This window comes from Amblyomma americanum, chromosome 11, assembly GCF_052857255.1.
Source record: "Amblyomma americanum isolate KBUSLIRL-KWMA chromosome 11, ASM5285725v1, whole genome shotgun sequence".
In the NCBI taxonomy this organism is placed as follows: domain Eukaryota; kingdom Metazoa; phylum Arthropoda; class Arachnida; order Ixodida; family Ixodidae; genus Amblyomma; species Amblyomma americanum.
The window spans coordinates 84,932,544-84,957,029 of record NC_135507.1 but is presented as its reverse complement, the minus strand read 5'-3'; the positions used below and the strand labels follow the sequence as shown (position 1 = coordinate 84,957,029).

Genomic DNA, 24,486 nt, shown 5'->3' with positions numbered 1-24,486 from the left:
GAATGCTCTGTCGCACAGTGAGTTCTGTGAAGTAATCAGCGAAATTTGTGATCCAAGTCTGGATCTACCAGTGGAACTCTCATTCTTGGCCACAGAGCGAGAAACAAGATTCTCTGAGTGAGCCACTGGAAATTTGCTTAGGGCCTTGGCATGTCCACTGCTTTGTCTAGGTTTTAAAGGTGCCTGAACAACCCTTTGTTAATTACGAGCACTGCCTTGCTAACAATAGCTCCTAACTGGCTGCTCTTGCTCTTGGCAACTGCACCACTACCATTATCTTGAGTGGCGGCACTGGTTGTGGTGTGGGATAGCGTGAATAATGAACCCTGTAATGCTAACTGCAAGGGTACTGCGCAAAAAAAACACGCCCGTCTTTGTCGTCTTCTCATCGGTGTTTTTTTTTTTTTTGCACAGTATCTTTACTTAACCATGTATGATTGACTTGCCCAACAGCATGCACTCTTGAGCTAACTGCAGTATTGCATCACGATGACATGGCAGACGAATTATAAGTGAAGACAAATACCTCAGCTTCGTGCTTTGTGAGTGCTACCCACCATTTAGGGCCCTAGAACCTGGCTGATAAGTTCATGGCAGTGAAATCTGCTCTCTGCATATGACCTGCCAACGGGTTATTCTGGGCCCATTTGAGTGCAGTATGTGCTGTGTGCATTGTGAGCTATGTGATGTGCATTTATTGAACGTGGTTTAGTAAAAGCAACGCTCTGGCAAATGGGCTTGGAGGCATGCACATCAAGATCACACAGCTGCAGAAGTGTTTCATAGTATTCCAGGACGAGTATTGATTTTATGTGCATTGAGCAACAAGATTTCTCTGGCGAGGTACTATTACATAGGTTCAAATTGAGAAATGGTGCTGTGCGACACATGCCTTCCTTTAGCATACCTCCTGTCGATGGAAGGAAACTGTCGGCCACAAAACCAGATTTCTTTTTAGTGATTGGTCAAGCTGCTGGGATGTAGAGCTCATCAGGTTTGATTCTCCGAAATGGGATGATCATGTTCGCAGCGTTCTCAACAGTTGGTCTGAAGAAAATATGAGACCACGGGGAAATTTGTTAACGGAGTTGTAATGTAGGGATGATTTGTAATGTTCTGGTTCTTTTGCACTTGGATAATTGAACTAATGGGAATTCACTTCCAATTTTTTTATTCTGTTGCAGGGAACTGCGTGAGAAGACGTCCCTGGAGGCCACGACGCTTGAAAACCGTGACGTTGGCACCCAGAGAGGTGAGTCTTCTTTAACCTCAGTCGCTGAGTCGGATCAAGTTCTTTTAGCCTCGTCCAGGCCAAGTCCTGGAAGACTAAACACATGAACAACGTGGCTGCAGTTTGTTTCATGCTTGTTTTACAAAACTGGACCTGCAGAATCCCGTGGGGATTTGGCTTAGTTCAAAATCTTGCTTAGGGCGTGCTGCTGCTCATGTTGTAGGACTATTGCCATTCATCAGCATCATCATTACCACCAGTCGAGCCTACCACAAGTTGAAGGCTGCCAGCAACGTCCAGTTACACCTGGTCTGCTACTTCCGACCGCGCTTCTGCTTGCTTCGAACCCACTGCTTCACACTAATATGCATGGGTTGTTCATTCTGCTTATTTTCCTCTGCTCAATTGTTGACATTAGGTGAGAGAAATCTCCGGCGTGAATTGGTTGCAAGCTTGGCTTGGGGCTCAGTACGTACAGCAGCTCAAGCTGTGTTGAAAAGTCACGGGACCATCCATCTTTGGTTCAGGCCATTGGGAATGTGCACTTGTGACCGGCTGTTTGGTATCAGTCAGCTGTCTTGTTCGTACAGCTGTTGTAGTGAATGAACACAGCCTTGTGACATTCATCTGCAGAGTTTATACATCTTTTTTACATTGCATTTGAGCTCTTTGCAGGAGGGCAGAGACAGGGGGTGGGTCTGCTGCGGTCTGGAAGCTGATAGGGCTTCCTGAGGTCAAAAAGTTAAGAACCACCAGTCTAGATAACCAAAATCAGGAGTCCAGGTGGTCAGGCCCATTTCAGACTCGACCTTGTCTTGCAGCTGGCCGGCGTGCTCGGCTAACTAGCCAGATGCCGACGGGTGGAGAGAATTCAGCACTGCTCCAGCTGGTGAAGGCGGAGAAGGCAGCCCAGGCCCGGGAGGAGCGGCTGAAGCAGCGTGAGGAGCGACGCGTCGAGAAGGAGGTGGCCCAGCAAGCAGCCATCGACTGGGAGAACGCCACCTTTGGATCGGGGCTAGCTGAACTGGCCCAGCGCTGGGAGGTGAGTGCCTGCTGGTTGGTCTGTCTACTGCCCAAGTCGAAAGGGAAGTGTCACCCAGTGTGGCTCACCACCAGAGGTCTGCAGTGTGGCCTGCAGGGCTTCACAGCATGCATGCAAGAGCTTTCTGTTGTGAGAGCTCGTAATGTTGTCGTGCTACGCCCTGGCTCTTTGGGATTATACTGTCGTGGGTACTGCAGTTCCAGGGATCTATCAGGGCAAAAACAATTTTGTTGTACCGCTTTAACCTGTATGCACAGGTTGGATGGTTCATGCTAACCAGAATTCCTTTTGTCTTGTCTTGGTGAAGATCTAAGCAAATGTACCTGAACAATGCAGCTTATTGGAGTGTTACTCGGGAGAGTTTGTTCTGAAAGGAGTCCACTGTGTTAGCATCCCCGAACTGCAGAGGCCGAAGCCTAATGAGATGTGCGGATTAGCAGAGCTTCTGCCTCGTCTCTACATACTTATGCCACTGTCGCGCGGGAAGTTTTGATCCCGTCAGAGCCTAATACTGATTTGAAATATTGTTAATGCTCAATATACTGCTACCCACTCAATCCCGCTCCCACCTGATCCTGATTCCACTCCTGATCCTGAGCCCACACGATCCTGATCGACGAGTTGGCATGCTGCATGCAAGGTGGTGCTGCAATGCCTTGATGTAAAAATTTAGTAGCCTAGTAGAAATTCTGTACAAGAAAGCAACTTGGTTGCACGTAAGATTTCATTAAATGTTTCTTGAGCACAAGGGTTACAATGGTAGGTCCTTGGTCTGTATAAAATATATTGATTGGACTTTGAGAATAGTGCTTTGAGAACCAACTTGGTGTCCGGCAGGATTGAGCTCAATCATGATTGAAGTTGGCCTTGTTGTAACGTTTCTGCATAGAGTCCTATCCTAATTGAATTGGTCAGGGTTGGACATGCCCTTGTGACAGCAGTGTTATTTGGAAGTCTTGGAAAGGCTTTGTTCAGGGTGTGACTGGCCCACTGGCGAGCAGTTAGCCTGGCAGGTGCTGAGCAATGGGAGTTGTGTGCAGGTGCCGCAGGTGTGCCAGTTCCTGCGGCTGTCCCAGGAGCCCCTGCAGCTGCCCGACATATCAGTGGCCGAGGTGGAGCGGTCGCTGCTCATGCCCGACAAAAGCTCGCTGCTGGCGCTACTCATGACCTGCCTGCTGGTGGCGCCCCAGCAGAGGCCCAAGACCTTGCTGCAGCATCCCATGCCCTACCGGGTGTGGAACGACCGGCTGCGCAGCCGTCTCCAGAACTGGTACCGCACCTTCCTGGGCGGTCAGCGCAGCCCCCTCAAGGTGTTCGAGGCCCACGGCCTGGAGGAACAGTTCTTCGTCGTCATGGGGGACACAGACCCCATGGAGAGCATCGACTACCACCAGCTGAGCCTGCTCCAGAGGCTGTGGCTGCTCAAGGGCCTCTGCGACCACAAGCTGGTGAGTTCAGGTGGGGGGGGGGGGGGGACATTGGCATTGCAGTGTTGTACTCCTGCATTCACCTTTTCACCAATGAAAATATTAGCCAGGTGGACCATGGAGTGGCCATTATAAATAATGTGTCCTGTGTAGTTATTTGACACCAGTGTGGCCCTGATGACCTTTGTTTGTTGGCCTGGAGGAGAGTATTTTCGTAGCGCGGGTAGGGGGGGCACAAGGGCAGTCCGAACAATCAGAAAAGTAGGGCAGTGGGAACAATCAGATTTCACATTAACAATCTCTTTACGTCGGCATCTCGTTTCCAGTATGATTGAGGAAGGGGCAGTAGTTTTGTGCACATTAGGAAGCTTCACATAACTCTAAATCTAGTCGCGCATCATGTACACAGACGACAGGCAGCGACCGCTTTCATGAGCTCAGCATTCCATGGCTGTACTGTCATCAGCATGCTGCAGCCGAACGCATGGGCTTAGACAAAGTCCAGAAGCAATAGTGAACCTGCTACTGCAGGAACTGCACTGCACCTCTCGTATGTAGAGCTAAAAAAAAATTCTAAGAAGGCAATAAAGATAAGGAAGAACCGACAATTGGTGAAGCAAATGCCTCACTGGCATTGACCTTCGTGATTATTGTGCGCACTCTGTGGTGGCTTGCGTAAAAATGAGAGCCATTTTTTCTGTCATCAAAACGGCAGTTTTGATGATGTTGCAATTGAACAGTTGGGGCTGCGATGCATTTTGTTCCAGGTACGAGCTCCGCGCTTTAAAAAGCACTGCCACTTTTCTTCACTCGCTGTCTCTGTGAAGCCACGCGCCTCCCACGCACTTTGCTCCTGTCTTTTTGCGTATTCAGGATGAAAGGACTCTGTACAGACGAGTTCCACGAACCTTAGCTACTACTATTCAAGTTTGAGCAGTGAATGACATCCGAGAAGGGTACGAGCTTGCAACTAATCTGTGGAGAACATTAGCTTCGCCATTTAAGAGGCTCCTTTTTAGCTATCATTCGACTTTATGTGATCAAGCTTTCAAGCTCTCTTGAAGGCATGAATTAGCGAGGTCCCGCCTTGCACTTCATATGGCGGGTTGGCTAATGGTTGTGGTGCTGCAGCGAGTGAGAAGGAGGTCAGGAAAGTCGAGCAATCAGTTGCGATGACTCCGAAATTTCAGGTGCTCTTATACATTGAATTAATGGGGCATGTCGTGGGGCTGCGAGGAAGTGCGAATAATCAGTCTGGTCCGGAAAATTGGAAATCTGAATTTTCGGTCAGCAACAGTAATGCAACAGGTTTTTTCACACAAACAGGATGCACAAACATAACAATGCTCAACACCTATGTAACAAACGACAATTTTGCCACCAGTTGTGCATAGTTTGCTGATAGTGCTTGTGACTGCAATATCCAGTCTTGAAGCCTTCCTACTTGAAAAGGTGGGGTCCATGTTATACTATGCAGGTTTCAGTGGGGAGGTCGGCGTCTTTGCAACGTCTGCAGTCATCCGTGCTGTATTGTGCCAATGGGTCACCTCTCTGTGGACATTGTGCTCAAAACCTCCAATTTTACTATTAGCAATTAGCTTGATGGATTAGCAGGTGATTAAATCTTTGACGAGGATGGAGCTTGGGAAAACAGGAGTGAAAGTGATGATTGAATGCGATCATAGATTGAGCATTGCAGTGAAGACTTTAACATAGTCTGTCTTGTGCAGACAACAGAGTGATCATTGTTTACTTTCCGCAGGTAAGTATGAAGGTGGCTCGGCGGGAAACAATTTTGCCCTATCATGAGGGGCTTTAAGTTAAGGATGCAGGTTATGTGCATTTGGATGGGTAATATATGATAAAATGTGGTGTACTCGTCAAAAGGCATGCCTGTGACATCTGCACTGCATGCCACCTGTGGTGCATGTGTTGTCCACTGTGCCCTGACAGGCAAGAACAAATGTTGCAGGGCCAGCACCGGCGTGTCCAGGAGTGGATGGCGGAGCAGGAGGCCGACAGCCTGCGCGAAGCTTGTTTGGGTGAGGACCATCTCGGCCGCCGCTACCTGCACTTTCCATGCCTGGGCGAGCCCCGTCTGTACCGCACGGCTGCTGCGCCACCTCCGCCACCCGAGGAGGAAGAGACCAGGGAACCCACGCCCCCACCGCAACCACCCAAGTCCACACACAAGGTACACCACTTGTCACTGAGAAGCTTCAAAAGCTACGGAAAAGCTGTTATATGTATGGCAGAGTTGAAGGGGTTTCAGTATTATTACAGTGACAGCTGACGGTGCCGCAGCTGTCATTTATTCAGCGTCCACATCTGCTGAAAACTGCGTCGTAGCCGCATGACAATGCCAGTGATACACAATAGACCACTGGACTGTCTTAGGTTTTTGTAGTGATAGCTACATTACGGTAGCATTTGGAGCCTTCAGCATGGTGGTGGCACGTGACCGTGGTGGTGGCATGTGACCGTGGCGGTGGCACATGACCAGCCATGTAGTGCGGAGCAGCTGCTGCTGCCGGCGGCGCGGCTTGCCGGCGAAACCGAGCTGCAACAGCTGTGCGCATGTGTCGTGTCAAATGGGACGAAGATGAAGAAGGAACGCCCAGTGAAACGGAGCGGCGAAAGACTTACTTTGCAATTCAGCTGAGCAAGTTCCACTCAGCCAGCTGTAGCTATCGCGTCACTCCAGGTTTAACCAGAGCTAAACCACCACCAGTTTTTGCATTGACACAGTGTTTGCTCCTGGCATTGGCTTAGTTCGGATGCTTAATGAATGCGGCAGTCATTTATGTGGCTATTGTGCAACAAGCCCAGAGAGACAAAGAGTAGCATGCACTCAAGGCATGCTTTAGCTTGTTCATGATTGGAAAAAGACTTTGTCATGCCTGTGCAGTAACAACCAAGCAAAAAGGACATAGTTCTTGTGGCTGCTTAAACTCTGTGCTGTAACAGCTATAAGTGTCTTCATTTTTTGTCTTTACTTGTAAGCGGTGCCCAGTGCCTCGTGCGACGTCCAGTGAAAAACAAAGTACAGTAGAATCTGGTTCATATGAATGTCACAGGGTCACAAAATTCATACGCACAATTCACGCAAATCTCTCTTTGGCTGATGGAGTTCACTTGCATGTAGCGATCACATGGTGATTGTAGTGTTGGGAGTGTACGGGCCGTGAGCCGCCGCTCACTACAGTCGAACCCACATATAACGGCCCTACTTAAGACGAACTTTCGCTTATAATGAACGAGGCCTGTGCGACCGTCAAATATACATTGTTTCATTGGTACAAAATCACTCGTATACTGAACGTCATTAAGCCCTGCTGATCGGTTACAGCGAACGGACGGCGTAAACCGGCTCCGCAATGAGAGATAACCTGCCTCCGACACCTTTGTGCGCCTAGCGCACGGTATGTTTTCTGGCCGAGCCTCATCCCAGGTGCTCCCCATTTCGTGCCGCTCTCAAGCGAGCTGCCCTTTCCCCACCAACGAGCCTTTCAATATCGCCCTCCCGCCCCTCCTTACAACTCCGCTCTCCTCTCCTCACTCTCTTGCAAATCCGCGCTTGGCCTCCGCGATCAACTGCGCCGCCGCTGGTGCGGATCACGGAGGCCACGCTCCGTGCACGGCTGGTCTGTAGGGGGCAAGCGTGCGCTCCCCTCGAGGCCGGCCGTGCTCCGTGAAGCAGGCCTTCCGTGGGAGCCAGGAGATGGCTGCACTGACGCTCAGTGACGCCCCTCATTGGTCTCTCCGCTGACGCTGTGCATCTGTATCTTTAGCTTGATTGGCTTGATTGCCGCCTGTGCGCGTTTCACATCTACCCCATCGCGCACTTTTGTCACTTGTTGCGGTGCGGACGTTTCGTTGGCTTCGTTCAAATCTCGGGCCCTGGTTGTAATTCGGGATGACGGATGGGAACACTGGTGCCCATTTCCATTGTTTTCAGTGGTAGAGATGATGAAAGCGACCTGGGCGGAGGTGACGGCCACTGGCGAGCTGAACTGCTTCTGCAAGGCCAGCTTCGTTGACACAGTGTCTGATGCAGAGCCTGATGCTTCGGAAGATGACCAGCCCGGTGGCGATTTGTGGCAGCGCTTCGTCGACTCCAACATGGGGGGTCATGACATTGATTGGAATGATTTTATGTCTGTCGATGACAACGCCGACACCACGCAACCATGCACGGACGAGGGCATCGTTTCTGAATTGCGGGACGAGTGATGCAGTGGAATCAGATGAGGATGAAACTTCGGAGCCAGCACCCATAAGCCCGCCTGTAGCTATGGGCTACATAGAGAGCCTCAGACAACTTGTCTATGCCAAGGGCTTCGGCGAAGAGCACGCTTCTGCTTTAAATAAACTGGAAATCTCCGTCCTCGGGTCTGCGCTGCAAAAACAACGTCCATCACGGATGTTTTCGCAGAGAAAGAATTTTGTCTTTTTTGACAAGCAACAGTCTTTAAAGCTATGGTTCACTTATTACGAACATTGGGATATAATGAACGGACGCCGCATGACGCTCATGTTTGTTATAAGCAGGCTCGACTGTACTTGGTGCACGAGGGTGCGGTCGCAACTCGAGCATTCGTGCTATCCGCAGTGGGATGAGAGGTTTGTAACATTCAAATTTCTGCCCATTACACGCAGTGCACTCTGGTCAAGGCATTTTACGAATTCTTATCATGAAATTCGCATCAGCTGGGATTGTATTATTGAAATTCTACTGTAGAACTGTATGTTTTAAAGGCATGGAAAGGAAGAGTCGAGCAGGTTGAGGGAGAGAATGCAGCAGAAGAATGAAGTACTCCATCTTGTGGCTGGCAAATTCATTGCAAGATGCTAGGGTTGGCGTGCTAGAGTCTCCACATACAGTCTCGTGATCGTTGATAAGCTGCTCTTGTAAGGGTCAGCCAAGTGGACATGAATTGAATGGCAGTGTTAGCTTTCTGTGCGTGTGTGCAGGAGTCTGTATGGCACTTACATTGACAGTATGACGGGGAACATGCAAGACCGTGGTGTTGCTGGCTGATCACATGCTTGTGGGTGTTCCAGAAATCTGAGGATGTTTTGTCTCTAGTTGCAGAACAGGTATTCACGCCAGCTGAATATTTCTGGCGTGCCACTTTCTAAAGCAGTCTGCATGCCTTCAGTGTTCAGAGCATTCACAGGCACCCAATTGGCCTGCATTGCCACAGGCTCACACGTGCCCTTTCATGTTTCAGGCATGTTGGGAAGCAGGTGTTTTAATGCAAATGCTGCCAATATTTGTCAGTAAACGGGTGCTGAAAGTAACATGGTCATTGTCAGCAGTGGTACAATGAGATCTTTGTACTACCAGCATCATCGTCAAATACATCTAGCACAGAAAAGGCCGTTACCTGGATCGCACGAACTCCGAGGTGTGGTTGAAGAATCCAAAGGCATGGAACAAATGACCTGCTGATGTTACATTGTTGGAAGCATATTAGTGTGAAAGCACTATTCTGTTGGGTAAACCCAGAGAAAGATCTTGAGGTGTTTTTCGTTTAGTGCCAAGAGCATAGCTTAAAAAAAAAAATTCCAGAACCATAACAATGTAGTGGTGAAACACAGCACTGGAGCAATAGGCTGCCAGTGTTCATTAGGTCCATTGGAGTTAGCACTGACAAATGTTGTAGACTGTTGATTTCAAGGAAAGAAAAGGTGCATAACTGGCTCCCCGGGTCAGTGGACACCTCATTCACGCTTTGAAATCTGTGGGGATAGTAACTGCCTGCAATTTTTTTTCACGAGGTACAAGGTGGCAGGAACAGTGACACTTAAAAACTCTCTGCTTCCTTGTTTTGAGTTTTTCTAGTTGCTTCAATTCCTTTTGCTCTCCTTTGCACTGAATGTTGCTGGAATGTCCACTCTCCATGGGCCTGTTGACTGTGCAAGAGTGCCTGATTTGTTCTTGCCTGTTCGCAGTCCAAGAAGAAAGGCCGACAGCTCCGGAGTAGTTCCAGGAAGTCTTCACGACACCGAAAGGTGGGTGTGTCTCCTGCCCATTCTGTCTGAAGTGCACAGGAGCCATGTTTAGGTGGATACAAATTGCAAAACCACTGACCCACTGAGAACTTGGTGCATGCTCAGGTAGCGAGAGCTTGGCAGTTATCAGAATTTTAGCATGGAGCTTTTAGCATAGTGCGTGGCATAGCTTTGAGCTGTGAAGCAAAGGGTAGTGTTGTCTTGTTGGGTAGTTTCAGGCAGTTGTCGTGAGCTGTGCGATCATTATCACAAGAAATAAGCAGCTTTATCACACAAGTGGTTGGACTTACTGCACTCAGGTGGTTAGAAACTTTATTTATTTCCCTGGCGTCTGCCTATATGAACTAGAGGTGTGATACGTCAGACATGGAGTCCCTGGTGGTGCCTGTCAAAAGCATCAGGACTTGTGATGTGAAGTGAGCTTTGTTCGCACTCATTGTCAAGGCACTAACTTTGAGGTGAGATTCACGCTGTCGGTGGAGTGACTCATCTCAAAACAATCACCTCAAGGCCTTCTGGAGCCATTTGTTGTTAGTGCCATTTGCAGGGTCACTTTCCCATGGCACCTTGAGAGTCGCTGACTGAAATGCTTCACCCATGTGACCTGCAAGAAGCTCTGTTGGTCCCAGTGGTGCCCGACTCCTCGTAAACGAAGTGATGGCATATAGAGGGAGGTCACGGAAGAGTGCCAGGCATGTGTTGGTGCTTCCATAAGTGAGGCTACGAAGCATGAAGTGACCTCCGCTAGCAGCAGTGTCAGTGGTGTCAGGAGACGACAGTGATAGGATTTCTTGACAGGTGACGTGTACTTATGCTGATAGCGTTGTCAGTTGACATTATGCAGTGGTTGGTATTCTGTACTGCTTGTTTAGCTTTTGCATAACGAGGAGAGGCAGCGCGAAAAGAACGAGGATGAACGCTGAAGCCACACAGTCCTGTGTGCCTTCCGTGTTCATCCTCCTTTTTTCGTGCTGCTTCTCGTTATGCAAACAGACCAACAAGCCCAGACTAAAAAAATGCACAGCTTGTTTGAGGGAAACGTTAGTTTTTCCTGGAGCAAGAAAATAAGCAAGAGCGAGCTTAACGAGTGATCATTTGTATCTGTTTTCAAGTGCAATGTCATCCGGGCTGTGTAGTCGCAAAGCGTGCTCTGTCAACTGTGTGTGTTTTAGCCTGGAACTGAGGACAACTCCATGCAACTTTTACTCTCAGTAAAAATCAGTTCTGCTGCGGCGGTGGCTGAGTGGTTATGGCGCCCGGCTGATGGCCCGAAAGACGCGGGTTCGATCGCGTCCGCAGCGGTCGAATTTCGATGGAGGCAAAATTCTAGAGGCCCGTGTCCTGTGCGATGTCAGTGCACGTTAAAGAACCCCAGGTGGTCAAAATTTCCGGAGCCCTCCACTACGGCGTCCCTCATAGCCTGAGTTGCTTTGGGACGTTAAATCCCCATAAACCAAAAATCAGTTCTGTGGCCCTTTCTGACTATGTCGAGATTTTTCCAGTGGCAAACAAATGCATTTATTGGTTAGAAAATCGGATTTTAAAGTTTTTCTGCCTTTCGATTCAATCTCGTGACATCCATAATGAAAAGGACTCCGTGATCGTCGTTTGGAAATGAATGGCTGTGTCGTCCGTTCTCTGATCTGCATGCAAAGATCTATTTTGCTGCACTACAGTTTTCTTGGAAAAGCGGTCAGGGGTGGCAACACCCGTATTTAATTCTTTTTTTACCTTGTGTAGCTTATAAATGCTCAGTTCCCAGTGAAAGGAGTGTCTTTGTCATTAGAATTCAACAGTCGACAGATGCATGCCAACTTCAGTTTCTCCTAATTGTCCCCCAGGGAAAATGATCTCAGAAAAAAAAGATTCATTAATGAAGCTGTAGTTCTGAAATCTTAAGAGATAATGTAATTTTTGTGCGCTGATATTAAATCAGAAATTAGATTTTATGTAAAGCAAGACCATTTATACTTTGTATGACAGACGAGGTGATAATTTTACCCTTATTGCAATCCTTGATGTCACGAAAAAGCAATAGGACGCATTTCAGCAAGTTCCGCGCTGCACAATTTCCTAAATGCTCTTTGTGCACAAGCACTAGTTTTATGGAAAATTAGGTGACATATTTGAGAACAAAAGCACGTGTTACCTGTAGATTTCACAGCTGTGACTGTGATATTGAAAAATTGTTTATAATGGTCAGGAGCTTCTGAGCCCTTATGAATTGTTTTTAAGAGCTCTGAAGCTCTCTTCGGCATGATTTCGCGAGCAGCAGGCTGGTAAACCAGTGCTCGCTGTATTGCAGGCCAAGGCTTTTACCGCAGAAGCAATCAAAGAGGAAAACGAGGAAGAGAAGGAGGTGGAGAAGGTCGTCGTGAAGGAGGAACCTGTGGATGTGGAACCACCTGCTCCCATGGAGGTCTCACCCGAGGTGAAGGAAGAAGAAGAAGAGAAGCCCAAGGAAGAAGAGGAAGACCAGAAGCCACTGCCCGAATTCGAGACCCTGGCAACTAGCGTGGCTGACCTGCGTACACTCATTGCTTCCCTGGCGGAGAGCACTGCGGACAAGGCGGCTGGTGATACAAAGGTATGCCAAGCTGGTGGTACTAACCCGTGTTTTAAAAGTAAAGTGCCGTTAGTGCTTCTTCTTGTCTTCTCAGCCCTGGGAACTGCTTTTTGAGTATGCGCGAAGAGTGTGAGCGGCTGTGAATGCCCTTGAACTTTTGCTGCTGGCTGTTCACACTTGGCAGCGAAAGTGCACGGGATTCATGTGCTCTAGAACAGATAGCAAAAGCGCTGGCTTGTGACGAGGTCATCTCTTGTTGTACACTCAGTACCGGATGTATCGAACTTAAAGTGGATCGCGAAATAGTTTGATATGTAAGTAATTCCATAGATAAAAAATGCCAGTAGATAAGCTAATCTGTAACCTGGAAGCAAGAACATTAGATGTGGGCGAATATAGAAATTTTCGAATACGAGCCAGATACGAATATGAAGGAAAAATTCCTTCGAATATAAAATCGAGTATTCGTTGAGTATGTAAAAAATTTCTGGAAAAGATAAATAGGCAAATGTTGTGCTTACTTTTTCTCAAAACAGTGATGGTCTTTGCAACTGAAATAAACAAAACTATACATACTAACTGAGCACCATACCAGAAAACATGATTTCTACAGAAATGTATACGTATTGACTGAACAGGATAATAGTATGCAACCTGTAATGTGGTCATGCAGAATGAGTAAAAAAAAATGAAATCCATTAATGACACATGACCGACAACTAAAAATGGAATGACCGATATTCAAACCTCATTAATTTGGACTGCAAAAGATTAGAAGAAATAACCGAATTATCCAAAGGTCAAGTTACGAGATGCCTTCCATTTTTGGCGTGTTAGAAGAATAGTGCTGAGGAGAGCAAGGGAAACGCATGTTGGTGTTGGAGCGGAACGGTGAGACTGCTTTTAAAAAGGAAAAAGAATCGGAGACATGCCAGCGTGCATCCAAATTTCACACGAGTTCCAAGCCAAGCAGCATTTATTTGTGATCGGTGCTCTTCATATACGAGGAAGAAGAAAGTGAAGAGGACATTTTGTACTGTTTTCCTGACACTTTAACCTTGAACTTCTGATAATTTGCCCATATGTTGTGCTTGTGCCACGTGTGGATATACGAAAGTAGATGCGGTATTCGACCACTGCAGGGTATTCTGAGAATTTCGAGTATTTAGAAATTCTCAAATTTTTCTAATAGAATATGAACCGAATAACAAACATATTCAATTCGTATTCAAAATTTAGAATATTTTCACACCCCTAAAGAACACATTGCAGCCATGCTTGTGATGCGGTTCCTGCAGTGGCATGCCGCTCACTAGGCATCGCTAGACCTAACCTGCTTTGCGTACAGACTGTTCCGCAATTAAATGCGTTCCATAGAATGCTTCTTTCAGCTAAACTGATGAATTGTTCGAGCTCAAATTTCGTATAGAAATGGCATTTGTTCGGCAGAATGGTACCACTGGTGCAATCACTGAGAGAGCAGCTTGTACTGTTTCGTCATTGCCGCAGACAATGCGAATATCCGATTTCTCCTGATCGATTCAGGCAAGTACCCCAACCAGAGGTAGCGTAAACCAGTTCTTCCGACCAAATGCCATTTCTGTGCTAAATTTGAGCTCGAACAATTCACCAGTGCCCTCTGTAGAAGCCACAGCAGAGGGTACTTTGGAACTAGCTGCTGCCTGCTGTAAGCAGTCTAGTCCTGTTGCCGGTATACTATAAATATCATTAAAATTGGGGTACATTTGGTTTCTGCCGGCCCTTAGCCAGCGAAGCATGCCAGGCGAGGGCCGCCACTTGGCTTCAGTCAGTTAGGTTGGCCTCACCGCATGATGTCTGAGAGCTCTATTTCATAACAATAGAGCAGCCAGCAGGTGCCCAAGACCTGGCAGCCTACCCCTCTCCTTGCGCAAAGTGATCATAAGAGTACAGTTATGAGAAGAAATGCAGCCTGGACAGGCACGGTGTGCCGTTTGATAGGTAATTGCAAAAACAGTGCTTATTGCATCATGCATGACTCTGGGAGATGGAGCAGGCGCGTGGCACAAGCTCACGCGGTCCTGCCTGGGAACAGGATGGGGTCTTTCCTTTTGTCTGTGGTGTGCAGAGCTTCTGAAAAAAACTAAAGTAGTGAGAACCTTTCAAGTCCTTGCCTTTTTTTGCCATAAGCTTCATTTCTGTTCCCTGGTCGTCTTCTTGGCAGCGAGGTAAAGCGGCAGAAGTGGCGGTGGACCCGCAGCAGTCGCTGCTGGACCAGCTGCGAGCTCTGCTCGCCGAGTGGGAGCCCCAGGAGGCACGCTTCCTGCAGGCAGATGCGGCTCTGCGCACCCGGCTGCACCGCGAGTGGCACCAGCCAGACTCCACTGATGGAGAGGTCGGTGGAACGCGCATTTCTTTACTCATTCTTTTATTTACTTGCATGTCCTGCCCAAGCCCATTTCCTCCTTTAGTAGAAATCAAGAGCAAGAAATGGGCTTGGGCAGGGCACGTAATTTGAAGGCAATATAACCGATGGTCCTTAAGGGTAATAACGGACAGGTGGGTTAAGGATAACAGTTAGCTGGGCGGATGAGATTAAGAAGCTTGCGAGGATAGGGTGGCTGCAGGTGACACAGGACAGAGTTAATTGGAGAGATATGCGAAATGCCTTTGTCCTGCAGTGGGTGTAATCGGGCTGATAATGTATGTATGATGATTTTTTTTATTTTTTTTTCACAGCAGGCAGTTTTTAGTGGCAAAAACAGCGGGAGCCCGATTGCAGTGATATCCGCACCATGTACAGCAAGAGGAGGCGCGACTCATGAGATGGACGGCCTGTGTGCCCACACATTTCACAGCCAGGCATGTGCAAGCGCGCGCGAGTGTGGTCCTTCCCATTCAGTGTTTTTTTTTTTTTACTACCTTTTCAGAATAGTGACTTGATGTCCTGGGAGAGGAGGTCATGATGTTTGGGCATTCTCTATGCAGTGTTGAGGAAGCGTGGTGTGTGGAGAGAGAGGTGCCACACATGGAAGCGAGGGGTGAAGAGTGTGTGTGTGGGGGGATTGATCGTTAGTCATGCTTCACAGTGCATAGACCATTTGCCTAGTCTTGCCTGTCTCGGATGCAATGGGAAAGCCAGTATTAACAGACCGTGCTGGTGAACAAAATTTATGCCCCGAGCTGTTGCTGTATATTGTTTACATTGCCATCACTGTGGCCTTAATATTTTTCCTGCTTTCTCTTATTGAAAAATTCAAGCAACATCCCTGTTTATGCTACGAAAAATGGTGCTGCACCAAAACTATGGGAACACTTAAGTCACCTGAAAGGACTTGAAAAATTAGACCAATCAGCTTACTGTCAATTGCCTGTAAAGTATTTACTAAGGTAATTGCTAAGAGTCAGGGCAACTTCAGACTTCAATCAACTTCATAATCAGGCAGGCTTTCGTAAAGGATACTCGACAATAGACCATACTCTTGCTGTCACTCAGGTGATAGAGAAATGTGCAGAGTATAACCAACCCCTTTAACATATAGCCTTCATAGATTACGAAAAAGCATTTGACTCAGTTGAAACCTTAGCAGTCATGCAGGCATGGCAGAATCAGGGTGTAGAAGAGCCTAAAAATACTGGAAGATATCTATGATGGCTGCACAGGTAGTATTATAGTCTGCCACAAAGTCAACAATAATATTAAATGAAAAGGCAAGATAACCAATGATCCTTAACGGTAACAGAGTGGATTCCAAGAGAACACAATGGTAGAAGGGGGCGGAAGAAAGCTATGTGGGCAGATGAGATTAAGAAGTTTGCGGGGATAGGGGGGCCACAACTGGAACTGGCCAGGGTTAACTGAGTGATAAGGCAGAGACCTTTGCCCTGCAGTGGGCGTAGTCAGGCTGATGATGAAGTCACCTTAAGAGTGGAATGCGATAGCATTAGATTACGTATTTGTTGCAGCTACTATTATGACTACTGCGTGTGTTTGAGTCAGTTTCTTTGCAGCTGTCCGTTCATCAGCTGCCATGTTCGGACTGCTAGCTGCAGTAGCAGGTATCCGCTATGCTCTGATGGTGCCGACATTTGCATGTATATCTGATTTTTAAGAGTGTGAGCTCTTACTTATCACATTTCGAGATTTTGTGAGGTCTGCTACCATCTTTGATCACAGCACCATCTGTGGCAGCAACTACTCATCACGTTTCGAGATTTCGTGAGGTCTCCTACCACCCTCAGATCAAAGCGCCATCTGTGGCTGCAACTAGAAAACAGCACATCTCTCATTGAGACTTGTAGTGCCATCTACAATAGCATTGTAGAAACAACCACCTGCCGCATGCCAGTGATGACGTCACGGTCCAATATAGTGGATAGAGGTGGAACTATTTGAGTATGAAGTCAGGGGACGAAATGGAGGCTTAGTTTCGGTTTCTCGAATCCAAGATGGCGGCCTCTAAAATTAATTGGTTGTGCGCTCTCATCCCTTTCACCCCCCACCCCCCTTTTCACCAAAAAATATCCTAAAACGGGTTGGAAAACTGTCTTGTTACCTGACCTATATATACTCCAACAACAATGGGCTCCCATCCGGGGACAGTTGTGTACTGAATTTGGTGGACAAATAAAACCCTATGGCTTGTGGTATAGAAATAAAACCACGATTACATAATAGGTAAACATTGTGTACATGCAAACGAAATAAAACCCCCAAACGAAGCAAATTCCGTTTGTGACGTATCTTGAGGGGGTGCAACTCCACAATGGGTAGACATGCGTCGTAATTTCTCTGATAGATGGCGCTAGACGCTGATAATTCCACTAGGCAGCATGTGTGCACGCGTAGCCGAGCATGGTGGCAATCCACCCCGTTTCAAAAGGTATTACCATTTGTCGAGACAAGCGATGCATTCTTCTTCGCTTTCTTCAACTAGTAAACCAAACAGCTAACGCTTGTTACTTCAACCTCTTCCAGGCGGTGGCGGCCTTTTTTTAAATTATTATTTCAATTCTCTATCTATTGTTCTCACAACTTAGTGGGCAGGTTATGACACCACAAGGTCATGTGACCTCTTCTCGACCGATGTTTAATTGCCACCTGCCACGATGGGCAGGTTGTGATTGTGTCAGTGGTCATGTGACCTCTCTCGACCAATCAGCACGGCCCATCGGGACAGGTTATGATTTTGTCTGAAGGTCACATGACCTGTCTCGACCAATCAGCGAATTTCGTCGCGGACATTGGCAATGTTTTAGTGTGACGACAGTGCTAATGCTATCTCATTAAAAGCTTCAACTCTGTGCCTATAGTTAAACCTGTGCCTAACTAGGAAGCTAAGTGGTCAGTGTGTTCAAATATGCAGCACTAGGAGCTGAAAATCCTCCAACAACACTCCTCCATGTCCTGCTCACTGTCATGCAGACAGTAGCAGGCCTCAGAATGAGCTTTGCCCATACATGGCTTGCATCAAGGGAGACAGCCTGTAGCAGTAGATAGTTTTGGAGTTCAGTCGCTTCCTACAATCTGATAGACTCCATTTAGTGCGGTTCTGCTGTAAATTGCACTGGAAATAAAGGTTTACTTTGCCTGATTTGAATTTTTTTATAATTCCAGATGCATTGTTTTTACTTTTAAGTTTTCTGACATTCGGGATAGAATTCTTGGAAACACACGGGTACTGACTGTTCCTCTCATAATTTCAGGATGCCATGGACTCCTGGACCATGCACTACAAAGATGAAGAGTGCACCGATGACGAATCTTCTTCTGGGGAGAGCGTAATCCAGGACGACAATGGGGAGGACCAGGAGGATGTAGACATGCAGGAAGATAACGGGGATGCCACTGGCTGGCGTGTATTGCGGAAGCGCAAAATAGCACTGCCCAACGGGCTCTCCAACTGCAGTGAGGAGGCAGGCGAGTCCTTCGAGCAGCCTTCCTCTAGCCAAGTGTCCAGTGCATCTTCGAGCCAGCCTACTCAATACACATCCAGCCAGACTGTCAGCCAGTCCTCTGCCCCACCTCCGCAGCGGCTGGCGAGCACCATTTGTAGAGAGCCAGCTACAAAGACGCCCGTGCCCCTCATCTTGGCTAGAAGCACAACACCTGCGACACTGTCGAATGTGATGCCCAGTTCAAGCACATGGATCCGACCGTTTGCCAAGCTGAGGACGTATGGCGACATTCCTAGGCGACCAACAAAGGTGCGCTCGCTGCTCGAGGCCGGCATCACCACCTTTTCAAATCCTAGCCGACCGCCCACTTCGCAGACCTCTGCTCAGTCTCAGGCTGCTCAGGCTCAGGCCGCTCAGGCGCAGGCTCAGGCTGCTCAGGCTCAGGCCGCCCAGGCTCAGGCCGCCCAGGCTCAGGCCGCCAAGGCTCAGGCCGCCCAGGCTCAGGCCGCCCAGGCTCAGGCCGCCCAGGCTCAGGCCGCCCAGGCTCAGGCCGCCCAGGCTCAGGCCGCCCAGGCTCAGGCCGCCCAGGCTCAGGCCGCCCAGGCTCAGGCCGCTCAGGCTCCTTCTGTCACACCACCACCAGCTAACCAGGAACCAGTGGTCATACCAGAACAGCCTCAAATTGTTCAGTTGGCTCAGGAAGGCGCAGCTGAGGTGCCCGCTTTGCCGGTGCCCAATGATGTAGTCATGGAAGATAGCTGCAATCAGGAGCAGGACCAACGACCCTCGTCAAAGGCTGTCCTGGTGCCGGCAGTGGACAACAGTGGCCAGGAGATTCTGTTGCACGTTGAGTACACTACCCTTGATGAGGCCACTCTTGGTAACAATCTCCAGTCCCTGCCACTTCCGACTGCACCGCCTGTAGGGCAGAACTTTCCGGCGATGGCTCCAGCATCTCAGGCCCTTGCTTCTGCACCAGTGGTGCAGAATCTTCCGGTGACATCTTCACAAGTCGTGCAAAACGTTTCCATGATGTCGCCGGTCATGCAGAGCATTCCCACGGCGCCAGCTCTCGTGCAGACGCTTCCCACGACATCGTCCACGGTCCAGCCAAACACTTCGGTCTCGACATCATTTCTACAAAACCACCGGCGAGAGACAGCTTCCTCGCGGAACCGTGTCATGCCATGGTGGCGGCATTCTAACACTCCAGAAACTGTCAAAGCTAAAGAGGTGCCACCGCTGGCACCCATCACAACACCGCGCAAGATTTTCAAGTCCCGCAACATGGCTGTCGTGCCAAACCAGCTGTGCCCTACCACAGACGGCGTGAATGCAGTGTCGGATGGGGTACGCGTGGCCAGGAGTGAGGCTTTTGTATCCCCGCAGCATCACCAGCAGGTCGTGGGCTCCAATGGGTCACAGCAGCTGGTGTTTGTCGTGCCGCCAAGCCCGCCCAAGCAGCAGGTGGTGCTGCAGCAGCAGCCAGAGGCGCCAGTCGTGTCGCAGGACCTGATCGGCCAACTCATTCCCATAACATCCGCACCGAGCACCGACGACCAGCAGCAGGCGACTGTGCTCTTGCAGACGTCATTGCAGAACACTATGCAGACTCCACTGCTTCTGCTGACCAGTGACGGGCACCTGATTCAGGTGGTGCAGCAGCCCAGCTGACCAGGCATAGTGGCTCCACCTTACGGCTCCTGTTGGCTGCCCAGCTACTTCCCCAGCCATCTGGGATAGTGCGCGTGTACATAGTTGTGTGCCTCGCCAACAGTGCCTCTCGCGGTGGTGTGACCTCACAGACACTTATGCCAGTGCTGCCATGTGAAGCTGGTGTCTTGAGCCTCGGCTCGTCTGCTTGGTAACGCATTGCAAGTGCCCTTGTTAGCATGCTGTGGTATCTCACAAATCATGTAATGCTAGCACTTTTTTTGTGGTTAATGTACAGTTTTCTGGCAGCAGCAAATCTCGAGGACAGCTTGTGTCTTCAGTGACATGCCTGCAGCTGAAAAGGTTCTCTGGATTGCAGAATAAAGCGCTGGGTTAGGTGGGAAGTAAATGACAGTGAGAAAAAGCTGAGAAAAATGCAACTGCAGGTTGTAAAGACACGCTTCTAGTTGGCTCATACAGGGCCAAGTACTAGCGGCATCAAAATGACAGTGCTGAAGGCCAAAGTGTTTGGCTTCCACAGTGCTTAGCAGTGCATGGGAATTGAGCATGGAAGTACAACCTATTAGCTCTTGCAGATGCAGTGAAGGCATGTTAGTCACTGTAGTTAAGATCACCTATGCACATCAGTGTTGCCAGATTTTTTTTTGGCACTGATTGGTGAAGTAAAAACCTAACTCGGATTTGCTATTAGCTGGTGCTTTCTCAGTTCATTAGCTGCACCTGTGAGGCTGTGCCACGTTGTCTATTCAAACATAACACTTTCCAATACAGGTACAGCAGAATTTCCATCCCGGCCTTTGACTTTTACTATATAAAGCTAAAATATTGGAATGCTGCAGTGGAGGATATTGAAACTTCACTGCTCAGTTTTCTTTCAGAGCCCAAAAAGTCTATCCAAAATGCCTTTCCCCTAGAGTGTCGGGGCTTTTCTTGATGGTGGTCAGGCATGCCACTGGGACACTAGTTGCTGGTAGCTTGCACACTGCTTGTTGTGACCAGCCACCAGATGCAAGCCATGTTGTCGATGTACAGAACTGAATCGTGTTGCTACGTGACGGTTTTCTCAGATGCCCTTTACCGGGGTACCACCGAGCATACACGGGACTACTTAGAGATTTTTAAATTTGTCTGTGCACGTGTGTAGTTCCTGAACAAACCCTTGAGAAGCAGTGGCACCGCTGTGGGATGTGTGAGAACGACAATAGGCGGTTTTTGCCAGCCTACTTCATTGCCAGCTGTTGATAAGCATCCGTGTCACGTCAGCCGTATGGAGCGTCGATTCCCCCCTTGTGGTTGATTGACTGTGACGAATGATGAAATGTGTGCAAGAGTTGCGGCACTGCAGACTTGCTTCCTAGCCAGCTGTAAGAAAACGGATTGTGTCTCTCAGGAATTGTGTTTCTGCTGCACCTAAGGCACTGGCTGAAGGCGACAGCGAAGATGTGCCCCTTGTGTGAACCAAAAAAATGAGAAACTGGTGGGTAGCCGTGTTGTGTGTATGTATCGAAGACTGTTAATCCGTTCAGGTGTGCATCTTGCCATGAAGACTAAAAAAAATGAAATCTTTGTGAATTAAAAGTTGAAGAAACAGTTATTGCAAAGTCTCTGAAATGGACATGGGTAGGGCTCGTAGTTCTCCACGGTTCCGCGAAAAACCGTGGATTCGCACCTTTTTCGCAGAATTGTGTGTTAGCAGTCACATTCTCCTTATTTTAATGTTATTGTGAATGTCAGTTCTGCTGATGCATTCATGTTTGCTCCACCATTCACTCGAGCATGCTAGCATGTCGAGAGCTGCAGCTCTGGTGACAACGCATTCGGGCTCTTCTGTGGGAATGGTCTTGGCACTGCCGCTTTTCAAAAGAATAATAATAGCAATGGCGAAAACTGTTTAATCTTAAATAACACTCGGCATCCATTCTGCAGGGATGTAAATGGGCAGCGGGTGGGTTAGAGTTTTGTAGAATTGCTTGCTGCTTGCGGGCACGGTCACAGCAGCACATGTGAGATTGCGTGCAGGGTCGTCATAAGAAAGACGATTCACTCGCTGGGAGCATTGTGTCAGGAAACCGCCAGCCATTCAGTAAAGTGAATAGCAGGCACTATCTCATGGTGGATTGCAGCAGCCATGTTTGGAGTGCGAGAGGCATGTTCAAAAAATTGTATATTTATTTTGTGTGCATTATGTTTCCCACTCAATATTGAAGATCTTTTTGTTTTGAATTTGCAGAATTTTAAATTTTGCACTGCAGAAAATTAGGAGCCTTAACATGTGTCATGCATTGGTGAGAAATTCTCGTTTGCTCTTTTAGCCTTGCTTTTTGTTGAAGAATTCCGTTTTATTGCACCCAACTTGTTCTCCATACTGAAAACAGCTGGGCACAGGTCATCCCAGGACTACTTTCTAAGCAGTGAACACACAAAGTGCATTTTCTCTTTCAATGTGCCAGCAGTAGGGGACCAGCTGTTGTAGATGAATGAAGCAGGCATTCTCATAAGCTGCGATGTACAGATGTTCAGTAAGTTGTGCTTCCTGGACTGGCACTGAAAAGCGGTGAAACTGAAAAAAACTTCACTTTCAAATGGACGTGTGCATTGTCCTTTTTCCTAAGAGCACACTACTTTTCAGAGTACTCTGTCGGAAAGCCGCCGCGGTGGCTGAGTGGTTATGGCACTCGGCTGCTGGCCCGAAAGACGCAGGTTCGATCCCGGCCGCGGCGGTCGAATTTCGATGGAGGCAAAATTCTAGAGGCCCGTGTACTGTGCGATGTCAGTGCACGTTAAAGAACCCCAAGTGGTCAAAATTTCCGGAGCCCTTCACTATGGCATCCCTCATAGCCTGAGTTGCTTTAGGACGTTAAATCCCCCATAGATAGTACTCTGTCGGCAGCAATGTACACCTGTTACCAGTACACTGATCTCTGCATGTTGTCGAAGAACGAGGACAATTGTTTTGCCCTACCCCCCACTGCCAGGGCCTTGTGCCACTGGACTTCTGGCTCTCTCTCAAGATTTAGAACATTTGAAATGGTACGCGCGTTGCATCTGACAAAGAGGTTGCCAGTGTAGCGTTGCCTTCGTGTTCGGTCAGCGACTGGATTGCTTTTACGAGCACTTCGTCCCTGGGAGGCTGAGTATGTGGTTGGGGATGCCTGTATCCTCTAGGAAAGCAGTAAGCCTTAGGCAATGCCATGCCAGGATTAGAGCCTCGTACTTGGTGTTGCATACATGGTGGACGCGCAACCACTAGGCTGCAGTTGCGCTTTTTCTGTCGCAATCCTCGTCTTGCAAGTGCCTGTAATGTCGTGTGATGGGCTGAGAGGAGAAGAAAGGTGTGCAAAGTCTGAGAAGGACACAGGAAAAAAGGTGCGGTGCCAGCACTTGACTTCAGTCGCACCTAATATTACGAGGAGTGGAAAGGAACACACTCCCGCGGTAGTTGCATCCACTAGTGCAAAATGTGCTCCTGCTAATTTATGTCAGACGCATTAAACGCACTGTGATAAACACAATGCCAAAACACTGTAGCGTGGTTGTCGCCAGTGCTTTCTTTCCCAAGCAAGGCATGCAATCTTGGGGCTTGTTTTTTTTTTAAAAAAAAGATTGTCACTTACGTTAGCTGCATGTGGTGGGTTTCAAAGGTGTCCAATGGCAGAACGAATTCTTGGCTTTTTTTATGCAGCTGTTTGGTCCTAGAATGGGTGACATCTCTTATTTCAGCCCAGGGACAGATGAGAACTTGGGCTGGGGAGTATCTGTACCTCATGGAAAAAACCACCGGATTTTTGGTGATGCTGTGATCTCAAGCCCATTGTTTCCCACAAATGAAGCGGAACTGAACTACAGTTCAGTTGTGAATGAAATAGGAAAAATTACTGCACACCCGTCATTGTGTACAGACATTAAACCCTACAACAGCTGTCAAGGACACGTGGCAGTAATTCCCTAGTGAAAATTCTCATACAATTTTGCATTGGCCTAATAGGTTCCTGTATTTACTGTGTAGGTCCCCTATTAGTCTGATATGGGTTTGAATTAGGCTGAGGGAAAAAAAGAAAATTGGTTTCTGTGGAAACGAAATGGCGCTGTATCTGTCTCATATATCGGCGGACACCTGAACCGCGCTGTAAGGGAAGGGATAAAGGAGGGAGTGAAAGAAGAAAGAAAGGAAGTAGTGGAGGGCTGTGGAATAATTTCGACCAGCTGGGGATCTTTAACATGCACCGACATCACACAGCACACGGGCGCCTTTGCGTTTCGCCTCCATTGAAACACGGCCGCCGCGGTCCAGTTTGAATCCGGGTACTCCGAACCAGTATCGGCAGCCAAACGCCCTAACCACTGAGCCATCGTGGCAGGTCTGCGCAATAGGAGCTGGTGGTTTTCAACCAGTGGAGCTGGCATAGAGTAAGAAAAACTATGGAGTTGGAGAGAAGAGGCGCAAATGCACAGAGTGGGGGCCAGCCCCATGTGAAAAAGGCTGATTGAAAAATTGAACATTGGCTTTTGAGGAAAGGAAATGGCGCAGTATCTGTCTCACATCTGCTGGTAAGGGAAGGGATAAAGGAAGTAGTGAAAGAAAGAAAGAGGTGCTGTGGTGGAGGACTCGGAATAAAATAATTTAGACCTGGGGATCTTCAACTGGCACTGA

General features: G+C 48.3%; 1 protein-coding gene across 1 annotated transcript in view; it reads left to right on the top strand.

Annotated features, from left to right (window-relative positions):
• Positions 1 to 22,418, top strand: part of LOC144110597 (uncharacterized) — a 31,168-nt gene extending 8,750 nt beyond the window's left edge. The window contains exons 2-9 of the mRNA XM_077643617.1: positions 1,185 to 1,252; positions 2,053 to 2,273; positions 3,314 to 3,721; positions 5,673 to 5,894; positions 9,659 to 9,718; positions 12,024 to 12,305; positions 14,488 to 14,658; positions 17,970 to 22,418. Of these exons, the coding sequence (XP_077499743.1) occupies positions 1,185 to 1,252; positions 2,053 to 2,273; positions 3,314 to 3,721; positions 5,673 to 5,894; positions 9,659 to 9,718; positions 12,024 to 12,305; positions 14,488 to 14,658; positions 17,970 to 19,835 (3,298 nt within the window). The 3' untranslated portion in view covers positions 19,836 to 22,418. The remainder of the gene's footprint in view (positions 1 to 1,184; positions 1,253 to 2,052; positions 2,274 to 3,313; positions 3,722 to 5,672; positions 5,895 to 9,658; positions 9,719 to 12,023; positions 12,306 to 14,487; positions 14,659 to 17,969) is intronic.
• Positions 22,419 to 24,486: the final 2,068 nt, after the last annotated feature.